Source organism: Phocoena phocoena, chromosome 20 (genome assembly GCF_963924675.1).
Source record: "Phocoena phocoena chromosome 20, mPhoPho1.1, whole genome shotgun sequence".
Taxonomy (NCBI): domain Eukaryota; kingdom Metazoa; phylum Chordata; class Mammalia; order Artiodactyla; family Phocoenidae; genus Phocoena; species Phocoena phocoena.
The window spans coordinates 45,695,834-45,716,815 of NC_089238.1; the positions used below are offsets into that span (position 1 = coordinate 45,695,834).

The 20,982-nt window shown below is 38.6% G+C and overlaps 1 protein-coding gene across 1 annotated transcript in view; it reads left to right on the plus strand.

The window, feature by feature from the left end:
* Window positions 1-20,158, plus strand: part of HYDIN (HYDIN axonemal central pair apparatus protein) — a 153,736-nt gene extending 133,578 nt beyond the window's left edge. Inside the window, exon 18 of the mRNA XM_065898432.1 lies at window positions 19,916-20,158. Coding sequence (XP_065754504.1) covers window positions 19,916-20,158 — 243 coding nt within the window. The remainder of the gene's footprint in view (window positions 1-19,915) is intronic.
* The last annotated feature ends 824 nt before the right edge of the window (window positions 20,159-20,982 follow it).

A 20,982-nucleotide genomic window follows, 5' to 3' on the forward strand; every position in this document is an offset into this window, starting at 1 on the left:
TTCGCGGGCTCTAGAGCGCAGTCTCAGTAGTTGTGGTGCATGGACTTAGTTGCGCCGCGGCATGTGGGATCTTCCCAGACCAGGTCTTGAACCCATGTCCCCTGCATTGGCAGCTGGATTCTTAACCACTGCACCACCTGGGAATCCTTACTTTTTAAATTTAATTTCGGTGACTGTACTTTTCAATTCCAAGATTTATAATTGGTTATTCATATCTACAATTCTCGATTCATATCTTCATGTTTTTGTTTCATAATCCTTGTTTTATATATATTATCGTATCCTGAACCTCTACAAGGGTCTCGGCACATTTTCTTTTTTTTTTTTTTTTTTCGGTACGCAGGCCTCTCACTGCTGTGGCCTCTCCCGCTGTGGAGCACAGGCTCCAGACGCGCAGGCTCCGCGGCCATGGCACGGCATGTGGGATCTTCCCGGACCGGGGCACGAACCCCCGTCTCCTGCATCGGCAGGCGGACTCCCAACCACTACGCCACCAGGGAAGCCCTCGGCACATTTTCTAATCAATTTCATTTAGCTCTATTGATGCTCGAGAATGAATTCATTAACCAGTTGTTTGAGGTTGCATTTGGAATTTTAAATGATAAATTAATCAGGTGTGGGGTATTTTTTCTCTCATTCTCAGTGCTCTTATCTCCCTGTCCAGCATTTTTTCCATTTGTCTTCACCCTGAGCAAATCAGTAGTCCAGAGTCAAGTGTTGAGCCTTTTTTCCATGGGGATGTAGATTCAGTCATCACACTGGGCAGTGGCTTGGCCTGGAGCCTATCTACATGACAGTCTCTGTTTCACCACCATAATGTCCACCACCACTGGCACAAGCCTGTGTGTAGACTGTAGCCTCAGGAACATCACAGCTTTGTTTAGCCTTCTTTCAAATACAAGGAATCTCTGTTAGCTTGGAACCTTGACCCTTATCCTTTACTTCCTGGAGGTTCTTTTTGGTTTCTGTTTTTCTCCCTTGAGCTTCCTTTACTAGAAGTTTATTGTTTCTCTTCCACTTCTGGCCTATATGATGTTTACCTTGTTTTTGAGTACGACTGTGCCTGGAAACCAGCATCAAATCAAAAAGACAACCTACTGAATGGGAGAAAATATTTGCAAATGGTAGGATTGATAAGAGATTAATATCCAACATATATAAACAGCTCATACAACTCAACATCAAAAAAAAAGCACAATTAAAAAATGGGCAGAAGAACTGAATAGTCGTTTTTCCAAAGAGGAAATGCAAATGGCCAACAGGCACATGAAAAGATGCTCAACATCGCTAATCATCAGGAAAATCCAAATCAGAACCACAATGAGTTATCACCTCACACCTGTCAGAATTGCTATCATCAAAAAGTCCCAAATAACAAATGCTGGCAAGAATGTGGAGAAAAGGGAACCCTTGTACACTGTTGGTGAGACTGTAAACTGGTGCAGCCACTGTGGAAAACAATATGGAAGTTTTTTTAAAAAACTAAAAATAGGGCTTCCCTGGTGGCGCAGTGGTTGAGAGTCCGCCTGCCGATGCAGGGGATGCGGGTTCGTGCCCCGGTCCGGGAAGATCCCACATGCCGCGGAGCGGCTGGGCCCGTGAGCCATGGCCGCTGAGCCTGCGCGTCCAGAGCCTGTGCTCCGCAATGGGAGAGGCCACAACAGTGAGAGGCCCGCGAACAAAAAAAAAAAAAAAACTAAAAATAGAACTACCATGTGACCCAGCAATTCCACTCCTGGGTATATCTCTGAAAAAAACATAAACACTAATTCAAAAAAATACACACACCCCGGTGTTCACAGCAGCATTATTTCCAGTTGCCAAGATATGGAAACGACTATGCCTGGCTTTTCATTTTTCAAAACATGATCTCTTTTTATCTGTGTGTTAGAGTAAAAGACATGTTTTAAAGCTTAAACTCATTGATCTATTGTCAGTCCTCTTAACTGCTTTTTATAGTGCTTTATATATTATCGGTGAGCACTGACAAAAGCATGATGAACTGTATCTTCAGCTGGCCTGAGAGAGCAGAGTTCTTATGTCTTAGCCTTAATTGTGAAAAATCTATAAAATAAATTCACAGTAATAAGGAAATAAGAAGAGAATAACATTCTAGTTTATCATGGTGGGCATCTTTTCTTTCACCACATAAAAGTCATAGCCATTCCAGAATAGACTGTGCTTTTCCTAAGCCATACCAAGTGACTCATTCAGTGACAAGAGGATACCAGTGGCAGTGATATCAAGAGACTTCCAGAAGCAAAGGTTTGTACTTGACAGAGAGCTGTAAGCCTCTCACCCCCACCCTCACTTGAGACCTCTTTTACTTTGGCATAGCTAAATGTGAAACTCAAAAGACAGATTCCAGTAGGTCATATTGATTATAAACCACCCTGAGAGAAGGAAAGCTACTGATTGAATGTTAGGTAACATGATGGGTCAGCACCTCCCCTGAATTTAGAGCGACAGCTCTACTGATTGAATATGATTAGTTCCAGTATAAGCTAGAGCCAAAATGAAAGGAGATTTGATTTCCTTGTCACTAAAGAGCTAGCCAGAAAATAAAAGAAAAATGTCTTGGTTTCCTGCATGCTTTGTAAACCTTTCCATCTTCATTCTGCCTATTCCAGCTCTTAATTAGCTTTAGCAAATTGTTTATGTTAATTAATTATTATTCAGGCAACAGTTAATACTTGTCACCACAGAGGGAGATTAAGGCAAAACTTCCTTCATATGGATCAAGTGTGTTTTTTTTTTCAAGTTCTAATTTCCCGCCTCCATAAAAATCTATAACTTGTTCCCTATTACCATCATCATCATCAACCCAACTGCAATGGGCTAAATGTTTGTGCCCTGCCCTCCAAATTCATATATTGAAATCCTAACCCCCCAAGTGATGGTATTAGGAGATGAGACCTTTGGGAGGTAATTAAGTCATGAAGGTAGAGTCCTCATGAATGAGATTAGTGCCCTCGTAAAAGAGACCCCAGAGAGCTTTCTCACCCTCTCCATCACGTGAGGATACAATGAGAAAAATGGTTGTCTGCAACCCAGAAGAGAGCTCGCGCATGCCAGAACCTGATTGTGGTGGCACTCTGATCTCAGACTGCCATCCACCAGAACTGTGAGAAATGAATTTCTGTTGTTAATAAACCACCCAGTATAGTATTCTGTTATAGCAGCCCACATTGACTAAGACACCAACTCATGTCACTTTTAGGGGATGCCTATTATTGTCATTATCAACTAAAAAATTTATTCTGCCTGTTTGTGCACTGACAGTAGACAGTCATTTTCAATAATAAGCTAGTACAAAATGAAATAAACACTTTTATATAATGATAAAAGACAAGAAGAGATGCATGGTGTAAAAGTTTATTAATGGTATGAAATCCCCAACACACATACGTCAATATTATATGATGTTGATCAGGGAGCAGATCATATTCTTCCTTAGTCACATTTCATCTTCCCTGTCTCAAGTAAAAGGAAAGAGACTGGAGAGGCATATATAACATAGTAGAGCTCTCCATAGGGTGACACTTGGGGTAGTTTTTTAAATGTCAGTTGCGATAAAGTTGTATCTAGCATTGTTTCATGCTTTGGAAGAAAAAAATCCTCCTCTGAGATGTTAGGACATTAAACTGGGGTGTGTCTGGGAGGGGAGGACAACATTATCTGAGGGTGGGCATGGTCATGTGTCATGCACGGTTATCTTACATATGGTAGTCACTCAACAAAGAGTGGTTAAGTGTGTCAGTGCTGAAGTAGTATTCTGTACTATCGACAGTGTAGGTACTGTATTCAAACAGATCTGGAATCAAGCCTTAACTGTGCGTGCACTAATTCTGGGCACGTTATTTAATCTTTCAGAGCCTTTGGTTCCTTCTCTTTAAATAGAACTAATAATGGCATCTAGAAGATTAAACATGATAATCTATGTAGAAAGTGCCTGGTAAAAAATAAGCACTCAGCATTCAATAGATGGTAGCTTTGATTATTAATGTTGACAGACAAGAAGATCTAGGTGAAATGGCTTATGAAAAGACTTAAATTTTTATGACACTGTATCTTAAGATCTTTTATATTTTTCTTAGGTAAGAAAGAAAAAGAAATAAGGCACACTCAGAGAGGCCCCTAGGTTTCAAATTTAACTGATCCACGTAGTACAGTGCTCTGTCAAATGGGAACTCTAATGCTGCCTTTTTCCTTACTCTTCACTTGTTTCTATAATTTTTGACAGTGAAGCCATCTTATAAAATATAAAACATTTTTATTGATGAATCCATATGTGTTCTTCCACATCAAAGAAAAAAAGGTTTATTATATGTATATGTATAACTGATTCACTTTGTTATAAAGCAGAAACTAACACACCATTGTAAAGCAATTATACCTCAATAAAGATGTTAAAAAAAAAGGTTTATTAGCAAATAACTTACTTTAGAAATTTCAGGTTCATTAGCTTTCTAATTCTTTAGCTCCTTGGGGCTTATTTATTCATGTATTTGTACAGATGCTTCCTGGCACTGTGAAAATCATGCCTATGTGCTCAGAGCAGTCCTATTTCCTTTTATTTAACTATCATCATGACTTGTGTTTGATATGACACTTTTCACTGTCTTTTTAAAAATTTTTTTATCTTAAAAAAATTTTTTTAATTAAAATTTTTTAATCTGTCTTGAGAAGGCAGTGACTTTCAGAAAGAACATTATTGTCCTTGTTCAAAGATACCTTCTTGTAGCCTTAAAAGATTGTTGAAAAAGAATAGATACATGTATATGTATAACTGAATCACTTTGCTGTACACCTGAAACTAACCCAACATTGTTAATCAACTATGCTCCAATATAAAATAAAAATTTTTTTAAATTGTTGGTACACATTACTTAAGAGCTGTGTAAATTACAGATACCTGCCTCCCTCATACAGTCAAAGTCTGCTGGCCTTAAAATTCTCAGACTTTTTTTTTCCCCACAAATGGGGAAATTAAGAGGTAGGGCAATTGCTTGACCAACCGGAACTCTCAGCGTACCAAGCTCAGACCAAGCCCTTTCAATTCAATATATCATTCTGAACTACTTCCCTCTAAGAACAGAGAGAAAAGCTGGGCAAGATACGAAAAAGCATGAGTTTAAGGGAATGACGGAGCAAACAAAGCCAATGACAACCCAAAAGTAAAAGGAAATTGAGAAATATACATCCAGCGTTTGTGACTGCTTTTCCCACATAGTACCAGAAGAGGCTGAAAAACTGAAAGGAGCTTTCAGAAAACTCACTGGTCTAAGAAGATAAACATTGGAATCAGGACAGGCTAGAGAGAGAAAAATTGGAGAAGAATGGACTTGGTAAGACTCCCAAACTTTTGGTTAGTACTAGGAAAAGCTACATTCTGGGAACAAAATTAAGCTAGTACAGACCATCATTTTAATCTCTGCCTATATAAAGGAGTTCTGGGATTGCTGGTTTTCCCCAACATCTTTCCTAGAAGCAAATATATAGTCTCACCAGAGGAAGACAACATTGTTCTAAGCCTCAAAGTATCTCTACGGTTTTCATATACAACGTCAAACAGTTAATTTAAAAATTACCAGGCATACAGGAGACAAATTAATATAAATCTACAATATGCTTAATATACTGAAGGAAATAAAAGGCAAGATTTAAAATTTTGGTAGAGATCTAGAAAGTATAAAAGAGAAAAAATGGGAATTGAAGACCTAAAAAATACAATTGAAATTAGGAACTCAATAGATGGGTTTAACTGCGTATTACATACAGATGAAAACTGTGGAAGTGAACCGTCAGATGAAACTACCCGAAATGAAAATGTAGAAGAGTTGGTAAAACAAATGCACAGAGAGAGGGAGAGGAAAAAAGCTTTCATTATCTTCCGTAGAAGAAAATGGATAAGGCTCAAACTGAAAAATTAAGAAGTAGCAGTAGATTACTTACAGATGTGAAGGTAAACACCAAAAGAAAATGCTAAAAATTAAAGGGGTTGCCCTCATTAATGTGCAACAATGAGAATGAGAAGGGTGGGAGAGTGGGTTCAAGAGACAAGTGTTTTTCACAGTATACCTTCTTAAAAATATTTTTAAATTAATTTTTATTGGAGTATAGTTGCTTTATGATGTTGTGTTAGTTTCTGCTGTACAGCAAAGTGAATCAGTTATACATAAGCATATATCCACTCTTTTTGAGGTTCCCTTCCCGTTTAGGTCACCACAGATCATGGAGTAGAGTTCCCTGTGCTACACAGTAGGTTCTCATTAGTTATCTATTTTTAACGTGGTAGTGTATATATGTCAATCCCAATCTCCCAATTCATCCCACCCCCTCTTACCCGCCTTGGTAACCATAAGTTTATTCTCTACATCTGTGACTCTATTTCTGTTTTGCCAATAAGTTCCTCTGTATCATTCTTCTAGATTCCACATATAAGCGATATTATATGATATTTGTTTTTCTCTCTCTGACTTACTTCACTGTGTATGACAATCTCTAGGTCCATCCATGTCTCTGCAAATGGCACTATTTCGTTCCTTTTTATGGCTGAGTAATATTCCATTGTATATATGTATCACATCTTCTTTATCCATTCCTCTGTTGATGGACATTTATGTTGCTTCCATGTCCTGGCTATTGTAAAGAGTGCTGCAATGAACATCAGGGTGCATGCATCCTTTCGAATTATGGTTTCCTCTGGATATATGCCTAGGAGTGGGATTGTTGGGTCATATGGTAGCTCTGTGTTAGTTTTTAAAAGAACCTCCATACCGTTCTGCATAGTGGCTGTACCAATTTACATTCCCATCAACAGTGTAGGAGGGTTCCCTATTCTCCACACCCTCTCCAGCATTTACTGTTTGTAGATTTTTTGATGATGGCCATTCTGACCGGTGTGAGGTAATACCTCATTGTAGTTTTGATTTGCATTTCTCTAATGATTAGTGATGTTGAGCATTCTTTTGTGTGTTTGTTGGCAACCAGTATATCTTCTTTGGAGAAATGTCTATTTAGGTCTTCTGCCCATTTTTGGATTGGGTTGTCTGTTTTTTTGATAGTGAGCCGCATGAGCTGCTTGTATATTTTTGAGATTAATCCTTTGTCAGTTGCTTCATTTGAAATATTTTCTCACATTCTGAGGGTTGTCTTTTTGTTTTGTTTATGGCTTCCTTTGCTGCACAAAACTTTGAAGTTTCATAAGATCCCATTTGTTTGTTTTTGTTTTTATTTTCATTACTCTAGGAGGTGAGTCAAAAAAGATCTTGCTGTGATTTATGTGCAAGGGTGTTCTGCCTGTGTTCTCCTCTAATGGTTTTATAGTGTCTGGCCTTACATTTAGGTCTTTGATCTGTTTTGAGTTTATTTTTGTGTATGGTGTTAGGGAGTGTTCTAATTTCATTCTTTTACATGTAGCTGTCCAGTTTTCCCAGCACCACTTATAGAAGAGGCTGTCTTTTCTCCATTGTATATTCTTGCCTCCTTTGTCATAGATTAGGTAACCACAGGTGTGTGGGTTTATCTCTGGGCTTTCTGTCCTTTTCCAGTGATCTATATTTCTGTTTTTGTGCCAGTACCATACTGTCTTGATTACTGTAGCTTTGTAGTATAGTCTGAAGTCTGGTAGCCTGATTCCTCCAGCTCAGTTTTTCTTTCTCAAGATTGCTTTGGCTATTCAGGGTCTTTTGTGTTTCCATACAAATTGTCAATTTTTTTGTTCTAATTCTGTGGAAAATGCCATTTTTAATTTGATAGAGATTGCATTGAATCTGTAGATTGCTTTGGGTAGTATAGTCATTTTCACAATATTGATTCTTCTGATCCAAGAACATGGTATATCTCTCCATCTGTTTGTGTTGTCTTTGATTTCTTTCATCAGTATCTTATAGTTTTCTGAGCACAGGTCTTTTCCCTCCTTAGGCAGGTTTATTTCTAGGTATTTTATTCTTTTTGTTGCAATGGTAAATGGGATTGTTTCCTTAATTTCTCTTTCTGATCTTTCATTGTTAGTGTATAGGAATGCAAGAGATTTCTGTGTATTAATTTTGTATCCTGCAACTTTACCAAATTCTCACAATATAACTCTTCTAGAACCATTTAACTTTGGAAATTGTGTATGTGTATACATTTAATACAAATAAAATTTAAAAATTTACATCATGCTTCAGGACAGAGTGTATAAGTATGCTACCATTTATGCAAGAAAAGTGTATATGCAATAATATAAATACATATATGTCTAATTTTACTTATAAAGTTTCTCTGAAAAGCCAGGCAGAAAACAGCAAACAGTGGCTGCCTCTGGGGATGGTAACTAGTGATCATGCACAGGCATGAGAGACAGAGAGAGACTCATTATCCTTGAATCCATTTGAATTTAACACTGTGACATGTATTATTTATTTTTAAAGAAAAAGCTTCTAAGAAAGAAAGAAACTGGGAATGAATCTGAAGCAAGAGAGCAAACAGAGTTAAAATTAAATGCTCTCTAAAAGAGAAGAGTGATCGTATCCTTTTAGAATGAGTTATTTATTCAAGAAGTATACGTGTGTCTTCTTGTTACACAAATAACATTTCCTTAACTTCTGTTTATTCTATAAGGATAGAGAAAAAAATCACTGTATGCCACCCTGAAGCTAACCACTATAAAATCTTTGGTGTACATCTTCCAAAACTTTACTGTGTTTGTGTGTCTGACTGTGTATTCCTACCCCCCACCGTCAAAAAATACTATTTCATTACCAGCTATTTTCATTCAACAGTGTAGTATAGTCAATTTTGTTATGAATTATTAAGGAGTATTCCTGTTCAGGTCATTTTCGGTGACTGACTTTATTGCATCATTTGGCTCCATGACAGTTGTTTAACTAACTAATCCCCTACTGGTAGGTGGTTTCCAGTTTTTCACCACTGTAAACAATGCTCACGTCTTAATTGCTGCTCCCATCTTTAACTGTTTCCTTAGACTAAATACCTAGAAATTCAATTGCTGGGTCAAATGGCATGAACATAACTAAGAGTATTGATACATCTTTTGATATTATGTCTCAGAAAGTTTGTACCAGTTTGTATCCTACCCACCCTACCCCCATCAGTGTTAAAGAATGTCACCCTCTCCAAGACCCTTGCTAACATTTTGTTTGTTTTACTAAACTGGCAGATGAAAAAAAGTGTTGTATCATTAGTTAAGTTTGTGTTTCTTTGGCTTACTGGTGATGCTGAACATTTTTCATATATTTATTGGCCAATAAATAAATATTTTTAAGCATCTTCCTCATGCCTGGGATAAACTCTGCTAGCTGAAGGGAGAGACATAAAAATGATCTTTCTTCATAAAATCATAAGAATGATCTCTTTCTTCAAAGAGTTTACAGTTTCAAAAAAAAGAAATGGATACAAAAATAACACAGTATTACAGTATGCTGCTATGTTATATATAAGCACAGAGGAGGAAGTGGCTAATTCTTCCATAAAATTAAAAATGTTCAGAGGTAGGCACATTTGAGTGGAGACTTGAGGCATAAGGAGGAGAAGGACAGGGAAATGGGGTGTACATTTCCAGAGAACAGCATAGTTAAATGCAGTGATGATGTACAGCTCACTTGGGAAGATCTGGTGTGGCTGAAACCGAGGGTGTGTGTTGGAAATTGACAGTGCCTGGGAAGTAAGCCTGGAAAAGTGCATTGGGGCCCTCTAACAAAGGATTTGGAACAAATCCTCCAGACCATAGGTTCTTATCTGGTGTACCGGTCTTGATTGCAGGCTGCCTTTATTTCAAACAGAAAAGATGAGAAACACCCACCATGTTTGAGGGTCAATGAACCCTGGAAATTATATGTAAAGTTTGGGATATGTGGTGTGTGTGTGTGTGTGTGTGTGTGTGCTTTTTCTATGGAGGGGTTCCATAGCTTTATCAAAGGGGAAAAAAATTCAGCACCACTGGTCCAGACACTGGGGAGCCACCCAGAATCTCCAGCAAGAGAGGCATAGGATCAGGCCTGTGAAAGAGATTCCTGTCAACTAGATTGGGGAGGGTGCAAGCAGGAAGGAGAACTGGACGTGAAGTTTTGAATGATAACGTTAATAATAACCACCAATTATTGAGTATTTACTTTGTGGTAGACAAAGTACTAGGTGCTTGGCACCCATTTTATTTCATCTTCAAGTAATACATTTAACAGATGAGAAAACTGAAACCTAGATTTTAAAAATTAATACAGAGCCACCTGGCTACAAATGGGCAGAGTCCACAGTTGACCAACAGGTCTCCGTGTGACTTTAAAGCCCCCTCTTTTAATCATGACCCTCTCTGCTTCTCTTATAAAGCTCCGGCATCATTTCTTTTGTACTTCATCTCCTAACGTTCAGTTAATTATTTTAAGCAGCAAAGTGACTCACTTCAGGGCAGAGAACCATATGACTACAGATACCATTTAGAGGACAAAAAAGAGAAAGGCCTCAGTGACTGTTCATTGTTCTTGTTCCACAAAGAATTGGTCATCTGCTGAGATAATAGTATAAATCCAAAGAAATCCCTCACTCTGCACCTTGGTTCTTGTTGTTATTTGTGTCCTCTCATTCCATGGAAGGAAATTCCTGCAGATTTCAACTGGCAAGCGAGTCATTTTAGAGAAAAGTGCACAGTGCTGTTTTCTTCAAGCTTCACAGTCATTAGCACTGCAGGATAGGAGGTCTGCCTGAGTGTATTTGCTCTCGTTTACTGTTGAAACGACATGTGCAAACACTTTTGTCTTTTATGGCAAATATTAAGTACATGATAGGGTAATTTATAAAAGCTCTGACTGTTTTACCTTGGGACCTGATCACTGCCTAAGAAGTGTGCTAATGCCCTATTGTCAAATAAAAAGCAAGTGTTAGCCTTAGATATGTGTACCCTCATATCTAAGGAGGAGGGTTTAACACTTATCACCAGTGGGCGTGGAATTCTGAATTGCAAAAGATCACATTTTTTCCATCCTTTGCACAGTCATATGCACATACACATACCAACCTCCTGTATGTGTTGTTCATGGGCTACTGGAATGACTCAGGCATTCTAGCACCAATTCATAGAAAAAGCAGAGGCAGCTGTTGCTGAGATTTTGGTAGAAGGCTTAGGAAAGCTAATTTTTTTCATCTTTGGAACCCTGTATTAGTTTTCTATTGCTACATAAACAATTACTCCAAACTTAGTGGCTTAATACAATACAAATGTATTACCTCAGTTTCCATGGGTCAGAAGTCCAGACATGACTTGGCTGGATCCTGCCTTTAGGATCTCAGAAGGCTGAGATCGAGATGCTGACTGAGCTGCTTTCCCTTCTGGAGGCTTGACTAGGGAAAGATCCACTGCTAGGCCCCCTCAGGTTTGGCAAAGTTTGTCTTCTCTCAGTTGAATAACTGAGGCCCCATTTTCTTGCTAGCTGTCAGCCAGGGACTGCTGTCAGCCTTCAAGCCCCTCACAGTTCCCCACCATGTACCCCTTCCATAGACCCTCACATGCTTGGAATCTCCTCATTAGGAAGAGCCCGATCCCTTCTAAGGGCTCTGTGTTCCGGCGTAAGTCGGGAACACTGGGGTAATCTCTCCATCTGCAAAATCCCCTCACAGCAGCGCCTAGACTAGTGTTTGATTTAATAACTAGGAGAAGATAACCGGACACCAGGAGATGGAGTAGGAGTAGCCATCTTATATTTCTGCGTACTGTAAACCCTTATGAGATGCTTCTCTTCTGGCAAGAGTATTGTATGTTAATGTTTTCTTAGCATCCATCCTTACTGTCTCAGTTTTTTTTTTTTTTTTTTTTTTTTACTGTCTCAGTTTTGTAATATATTTCAGGGACAAATACTATTGAGCCCATAATTGTGTCATGTGGGACATTTCAGCTCTTGGTAAAATGATGACAATAGCTGTCATTTATGGAGACTTACTGTGTGCCAGACACTATTCTGAGTTTTATATGCATCACCTCATTTAACCATCAACTCTGTGCAGAAGGTGCAGTCAGTATCATGAGCTGCAGGTGGGAAAGCTGAGTCTGGCCACGGTTAAGTGACATGCCCAATGTCCAACAGCTGGAATGTGGCAGATCTGGGACTCAAACCACAATGTCTCTTTTCCTTTAGAGCCTTCCTTCCTAACCTATCAGTCGTTGTCTTGCTGTGTTGTTATTTTGAAAGGGTTACCAAATGTTCTCCATAGCTATGATTATCACTCATCCATCCCTCCTTTAGTCAAACTTGCCATCTAATAACATAAAACGTCACATAGGCCAAGTCCTCCCTAAAAACAAAGGATACCCCTAAAAGCCAAATACCAAAGAGACACAAGGTGAGAGTGGTTTAGAGCCTGACTTTTGGTAAGGATAGTCCAGTACCTTAGCAGCTGGCATTTTATTTTATTTTTTTATTATTATTTTTTAATATATATATTTATTTGGCTTCACCGGGTCTTAGTTGCAGCACATGGGATGATCTTTAGTTGCCGCATGTGGGATCTTGTAGTTGTGGCATGCGGGATCTTTAGTTGTGGCATACGAACTCTTAGTTGCGGCATGTGGGATCTAGTTCCATGACCAGGGATCGAACCCAGGCCCCCTGCATTGGGAGTGCGGAGTCTTAGCCACTGGACCACCAGGGAAGTCCCAGCAGCTGGCATTTTAATGTGCCTTGTTCTTGGATTCTAGGATGTACTTTGCTGCCTGGTTTTATGCCAAACATTGATTAATAAGCTTCATCAAAAAGAAAACTTACCACTTCAGCCCTGGAGAGCAACTTCAGGTCTTCTTTCCAGAACAGCCAACCCGTGTCAGCAGGAATCAGAATAGAAATGGTACCCATCCGTCGAAAACTAATGTCCCCAGACTTGAAATAGCACTTAGGCTGGTGACACCCTCTCTTTATTGTAGACAGAGGGTTGACCTGTGCTACTGGCTAGACGAGGAAAATAAATGGTTAGAACAGGAAAGCTGACGTTGCCAATACCCTCTTTTGAAAGGCATTTTTTTTGATAAAAGAAGGACAAAAATGGCATTGATTTATGTTTTGATTGTAAGCTGAGCCTCATAAATGAGTAAAACTATGTAGAGTGTTCAAAGGCCATATATTTGGGAAGAAGGGCCAACAGAATGAGATGATCCTGCCTAGAACGTTTTTATTATATCTTCTAGCTGCCCCTCCATTTGTCCTAACAGCAGATAGATATGAACTCCAGGCCTGCAATTCCCATAGAAGTTGAAATACCAAATTATACTCCTACTTCTGTGTTCTGATAGAGTAAACTCTTCACCTTCCAAAATCTGAGTTGGGGGAAGACTTAAGGATGTGACAGTATACAGAACCAACAAGGTAGCTAGAGCAGAGAGTAGCTAGCAGTTCACCACGCCTGTCCTCCTTTACTCTTGGGCCAGAGCAGATGACATTTCCCAGCCTCCTTTGGAGTTAGGTGTGGCTGCGTGACTGAGCTCTGGCCAGTGGAAGTGAGCGGAAGTGATGTGTGCCACTTCCAGGCTTGTGCATAAAATCTTGGCATATGACCCTCCATTCTCTTATTGGCCAGGCAGATGTCAATGTCCACACTGGCTTAGAAGCCATGAATTAATAAACATGTCAGTATCTGTTTAGCTGGGGCCCTTGAATGCCTGAATGGAACAGAAGCCCATCCTCACTCCTGCCACCAACTGGAATGCGTGTGAGCCAGAAATAAGCTTCTGTATTATTAAGCCATTGAGTATCAGGAATCTTTCCATTATAGCAGCTGGCATTACTTTATCTAAAATAATAGCCTAAAATGATTACTGTATGTCTTTCAAAGTCAATCAGGACATTAAAATTTAAATTCTAAAGGACTTCTAGAAATGCAAAAGATTACATCAAATGTTGTGATTTTATTGTTCTATAGGAAATTAAACAAATATCTAACTTAGCAATTATATTTCAGCATTTTTTTTTCTTTCACTGGCTATATAAACCAGTCTCTGTATTCTCCTTGGAACCAGCTTTATTATCTACTGATTTTTTTCATTAAAGAGAGAAATCTTTGACAAAATAAAATAAAAGCCTAGAATAAAAAAAACTGAAAGTAAGACAGATAGTTCTAAGTAAAGAGAAGGGCTAGTTACTCAAGCATGGGAAATCTATTTCCATGTATTACTTTGATTAGGTAGGTCAGACTGAAAATGATATGTCAGAGATTCCTATTTACTGTAATAAAAACTCCAATGAAATGATGCTATAATGACGCACTTAAAAATATCTATAGGAAGTTGCATTTGCATTTATAGCTCTTTAGAACTCACTTTTGTGTTATTTTCTATGGTTAATATGTTAGAGGATATTAGTATTTTCACTTTGGGACTGTGTCTTAGTTCAGGCTGCTATAACAAAGTACCACTAGGCTGGATCAGACTGAAGACTGATAACTTCTCACTGTATCCTCACATGACAGAGAGCAGAGCAGAGGCAGTGAGTCTTTCATGACTCTTAACGAGGATACTAATCCCGGTCAAGAGGGCTCCACCTCACGACCTCAGCTAACTCTCATTACCTCCCAAAGGCCTCACCTCCTGGTACCATCACATTGAGGATAGGGTTTCAACATTAATTCGGGAGGAACACAAACATTCAGTTCATAACATTCCATCCTGGCCCCTCCAAATTGATGTCCTTCTCACATGCAAAATACATGCATTCCATCCCAACAGTCCCAACAGTCTTAACTTATTCCAGTATCAACTCTAGAGTCTCCTCTAAATATCAATTAAATCAGGTATGAGTGAGACTCAAGGTACGTTCATCCTGATGCTTTGGGAGCTGTTTAGATGAAATGGATATATTTTACATATGTGAAGGGCATGAATTTGGGGGGCCTGGGGCAGAATGTCAGGAACTGAATGTTTGTATTCCTCCAAAATTCATATGCTGAAACCCTACCCTCCAATGTGATGGTGTTAGGAGGTGGGGCCTTTGGGAGGTAATTAGGATTAGATGAGGTCACAAGGGTAGAGTCCTCATGATGGGGTTAGTGCCCTACTAAGGGTCAGAAGATAGCTTGCTTCCTCTGCTCTGCTCTCTTCCATGTGAGGATACAAGGAAAAGGCAACAGTCTTCAGTCTGAAAGAGGGCTCTCTGCAGAACTCAACCATGCTGGCACTCTGATCTCAGACTTAGAGCCTCTGGAATTGTGAGAAACAAATTTCTGTAGTTTATAAGCCACGCAGTCAGTCTACGGTACTTTGTTATAGCAGTCCCAGCTGACTAAGACAGATAAGGGTGCTGAGAGTGGGTACTGCTGCAACAGATGCCTACAAATGTGACAGTGGCTTTGGAACTGGGAAATGGGTCGACGCTATGAGTTTTGTTTTTTGTTTCTAATTTTTTTTTGTTAAAGTATGGTTGATTTACAGTATCATGTAAGTTTCAGGTATACAGCACAGCAATTCAGTTACATATATATATATAAATATATATAAAAATATTTATTCTTTGTCAGGTTCTTTTCCCTTGTACGTTATTACATAATGTTGAGTATATTTCCCTGTGCTATACAGTAGGCCCTTGTTAGTTATTTTTTAAAAATTTTTATTGGAATATGGTTGATTTACAATGTTGTGTTAGTTTCTGCTATACAGCAAAGTGAATCAGTCACACAGATAAGGGTTTTGAAGTGCATGCCAGAGAACCCTACGTTGCTGTGACTGGGCTATCACAGACTGTTTTGGAAAAGTGGATAAATTAAGATGCAAAGAAGTTATTTCTTTGAACCTAAACATGAGCAAAATACAGTGGCGTTCAATTTTGTAGTTTCTCTTGCCAGTAATAATTGATCTGTAGTCCCCAAAATTGAATTTATGAGGATTATTATCTTTTTGTTACTAATATTTTAAGATAAAACTACATACAAATACAGGTTAATGTTCTGGAAAGACAGACTTTGCTTACTGTCTTCTTAATATTTTAGTACTCCACTAGGGCTAATTTACTGTGAGTAGAAAAGTTAGAGAGAAATTTTGGAAAAACAACTTGAGTCATACAAGCATCAACATTTCTTTTGGCAAGTGTCCACTGAATAGAGAAAATTCTCATACAAATATCTTATCTCAGCCCTAGTTTAACTAGTGTGGTATTCAATGTTTGTTTTCTTTTATATCTGTGTCTAGAGATGGCCCATATTAAAAGGTTATGAATAATAACAGGCATCTGGACTTAGAGTTAAACCTATAATTTCCATTAATACCAAAATTAAAATAAAATTTCCACATCATCATTCATCTACATCCTCTTTATAAACAACTTATAATCTTGAGAACTGTTCTTCTGTGCTTTGTTTAATTTATTTGAATTTTAAAATGCAATGTATTTATTAGTTCCCACTCAGACTTTCAAACCAGGAGGAAATATAATTAGCATTGTGGTCTATGGAATAGAATTTTCCTCAGTTGTTAATTGGGAAATTGGCATTTGAGTTTAAATCTTAGATTCTCCTTATTTAAGTGCCTGTGAGCCTGTCCCCAAGAGAGTGACCATGCAGGGCCCACTGAACAAATCCAGTCTCTGAATCTGCTTTGGGGCCAGACCTGGATTTTGGTGACATTCCAAAGCACTGCCATCCTGTGAGATTCTGCCTGGCTGAAATTTCTAACTCTTGCCTGCAAATTGCAACATACATTCTTCTTATTTACAACCATCATCAAGCAGTGCAACTCTATTCCAAACCCAATCTGTGCTTGTCAGGAAGTTTCTGATCCGCAGCTTTACATTGTGCCTAAGCCCTCATAGAGCTACATGTGTTTTTACATTTGCTAGGAGAAATACACCATAGGAACTAAATAGAGGCAGGATAATTCTGGACTGGAGTGCCCTCTCAAATCCAGCCCATAGAGTGTATTTTACATTTGTTTTTAAGTTGTTGTTTTCTTCTATGTGCTTTTCTTCAGAGGGCTTATTCTGAGCTTCCCTACTCAGAAGAGTACGGGGAGCCAAGAAAGATTCACGAGGGAGTGATCAGACTCTTCCTCAGTGAAGTGGAGAGTTTGGCTTTGCCTCTCCATTATTATCCTGGAAGTTTCTAAATGATCTCTATACCAGTTCCTTTTTCAGCCTTTTCCCAGTGCATTGTTAGTCATCACTAAATATTTTCTATGAATATTTATCCATATAAATATTTCTGAGTAATTTCTTCCTCAAAACAGGACTGTTAGAAATGATTTAAATGATACAGCAATCAAAATAGGGATATGGTGCTTTGTGTTAATTTTGAGATAATTGTTTATATATAAAATTAGAGTAGAATAAATTTGAATTTTATCAAGCAATAGTATAATACAGTTAGGGGGACTTCCCTGGTGGCGCAGTGGTTAAGAATCCATCTGCCAATGCAGGGGACACGGGTTCAAGCCCTGGTCCGGGAAGATCCCACATGCTGTGGAGCAACTAAGCCCGTGCGCCACAGCTACTGAGCCTGTGCTCTGGAGCCCGTGAGCCACAACTAGTGAGGCCACATGCTGCAACTACTGAAGCCTGGGCTCCTACAGCCCACGCTCTGCAACAAGAGAAGCCACTGCAATGAGAAGCCCGCATACTGCAACAAAGAGTAGCCCCCGCTCGCCGCAACTAGAGAAAGCCCGCATGCTGCAACGAAGACCCAATGCAGCCAATTAATTAACTAAGTAACTAATATATATATATATATATATATATATATATATATATATATATATATAGTTAGGGGTCACACTACCTGAAAATTATGCTCAATTTCACATTTAGACAGAAAAGAAAATGTGTCTGGAAATTTGTCATACAGACAAAGAATTTCAATATCTTCTGCTCTGGAAATGCACCTTGTTCTTTAGATTTCCCTGAGGCACTTTCACCCCAACCTCCTTCTGACTTGCATTTTTGTTGTTTACACGGTGGTCTCACTGAATGTCATTACTATCAGCTTCTTGGGGGCAGGAATGGTGCTTTGGACATTTTTGTGTCTCCCACAACACCTGGACCTTAGAACCACTGAACGTGTATTTGCTATATGTACTGAAAAATCCTAAGAACAATTTGCTTATAAAATTTACAGTTGACTAGGAAGGATAGGAAAAGTAGCTAATAAGTCGAATGTCATAATCAGAATTTTTAAAAATCTCAAAAGGCTGAAAAATGTATAAAAAGAAAAGTAAATAATAAAACCTGAATTCAAAAACACACAAAAAATGCTGAAATTAATAACATAATAAATGTGTTTAATAGTGAAATACACACAGCTGAAGAAAGAATAATGAACTGGAAGATAGCTCAGAGGAAGTCATCCAAAATGAAGCACAGGCAGAGAAAGAATGGAAAATGCAGATGAAGGCTGAGACAGAGAGGACACACTAGGAAAGTCATACCCATGTGTAATGGAGTAATACAAGGAAAGGAGAAGGAATGAGGCAGAAACAGTATCTAAAAACATAATGGCTGAGAATTTTTCAGAAATAAACACATCAAACCACAGATTCTGGAAGTGTAGCAAATTCCAAGCAGGATATACAAATAAACCCATAACTAGAGACATTGTAGTGAACCTGAACTATAATCAATCAAATACAAGGATAAAAATCTTAGAAGCAGCCTGGGAAAATAGATTACCACCAAAGAAACAGAATTTATATTTTTAAATTAAATAAGATGCTTATAGCATGAGTCATTTTTTATTATTTGACACTTTAACCAAATTTTCAACTTACTTTGGAGCCATATGAGGTTTTCTTCTAAAGCTGGATGTAGAATTTGAAGGGCTGTTGAACAAAAGAGGGAGATTTGATTTATTCTATTTAGCTCCAAGGGAGTGGACCAAATACCAGTGTTTGGAAGGTCAAAAACAAACAAACGTATCTCTAATATAAGGAAGACATATCAAATAGTTTGAGTTATTAAAACCAGGGATAAGTTACCTTAGATGATAAATAAGATCTCTAACATCAAAGGATTTGATTAAAAGGCAGATATATGAATTCATTTAACAAATATTTATTAAGCATCTCCTATGTACCAGGCATAGTTATAGATCCTAGGGATGTATCAGTGAACAACAATAACAAAAAAGACAAAAATCCCTTCTTTGGAGAGCTTATATGGTAGTGCAGAGAGACAGAAGCATGATCAATCAGTCATGCACAATGTTAGAAGATGGTGAATGCTCAGGGGAAAATATAGAGCAGGGTAAAGGGGATCAGGAATACTGGGGGAAGGCTTGCAACTTAAAATGTGACGGTCAGAGTAGGCTTCACTGAGAGGTATTGTTTGGTCAAAGACCTTAGGGAGGAAAGAGAGTGAGCTATGAGGATCTAAGCAGTTAAAGGGAACAGGTTGGTGGGAGTCACTTCCAACTCTATAATTTAGTCCTATCACACATTTCAAAATAAGTTTGGAATTTTAGCAAATGAAATTCTATTGATTATGATGAAATAATAGAAACGAAGATGACTTCCTATACTGTGTTTATTAATGAAAGCTCTTCATCCCTACTATAACATCATGGAAACTTTGCATTTGAAAAACATTTCTTTTAAAACTTCCAAATTCCAGGAAGGATGTTGTACCTTCTGCTGGTTTCTCAGAATTTGGAGATTAGAGCAGATAATTAGTATAAGCTTGTTAGAGAACTGGGCTGTCGTCTTAAGAAAGAGATGTAAAGAATCTTCACAGAGCATTCAAAAGTAGAATTGTAGGTTTGCTCTTCAAAATCGTATTGCTTTTTGAAGAAAAAAAAAGAAAAGCCAACAAACACCCAGCTGCTTTGATTCAAAAAAGTAATGTTTGTCTCTGATGTTGAGTTCTGCAGTGCCAGGCATTTGAAATACAGAGGGCTTTGACACGTGCAGGATGAAAAGCCAAGAACATCTTCACTGCTAACTTGTAGTCTTGTGTTACAGGCACACAAAAAGTCCCTCTGGACGGTTGAGCCCAAGGAAGGCACAGTTCCCCCAGAAAGTGATGTTGAACTGACACTGACTGCCAACCTGAACGACATACTGACATTCAAAGACACAGTCATTTTGGACATTGAAAATAGCAACACATACCGGATACCTGTCCAGGCTTCAGGAATTGGCTCCACCATTGTTTCAGATAAGCCCTTTGCACCAGAACTCAATTTGGGAGCACATTTTAGGTAAGGAAATATCATGGACCAAGTTTTATGCATATCACATATATTCTATAAGCTGAGCATCACTCCTACTTTGGAAAATTCTTTTTAAGTAAACAGAACTAGCCTCGTCAGCCCCCTCCCTTCCCTATCTTCACTTTTCCCCCTCCAGATGGGTTCATCAGCCACAAGAAGACATTTCCTAGTCATAGTTTGGTTACATTCTCCAAGCTGTGTCCCTCTACACTAGAGAAGAGATGGTTCACAGGAAGTATATTCTTCTCTGAAACTTACTGTGGCTTCTCTGTGACAAATTCAGAATCTTGAACATGGTTTCTCTTCTTTGATTCCAATATATTGTTAATTCCTCTCCATGAATGTAGAAAATACAAATGGATCTTAGTGATAACCTAAGTAGAGTATAAATAGGAAGGTAAAAATATATTGCAGGGACTTCCCTGCTGTTTCAGCGGTTAAGACTCCGTGCTCCCAATGCAGGGGGCCCCGGTTCGATCCCTGGTCAGGAAACTAGATCCCGCATGCATGCCGCAACTAAGAGTCCATGTGCCGCAACTAAAGATCCCGTATGTGGCAACGAAGATCCCACGTGCTGCAACTAAAGACCCAGCGCAGCCAAATAAAAAAATATTTTAAAAAAATTTTATATATATATATAGCAAATGTATCTTACCAGGTATTGCAAAGCCAGTAATTTTTTTTTTCGTATATGTTCTCTGCTTGCCTCCCCACCGTAGCACCAGCAACTGAGGTGGTTGTAGTTGGCTCCACCTGATCACTCAGGAAAAGCTAGAGAGTCTAAATATTTAAATAACAGGTGGTACAGGGTAGACA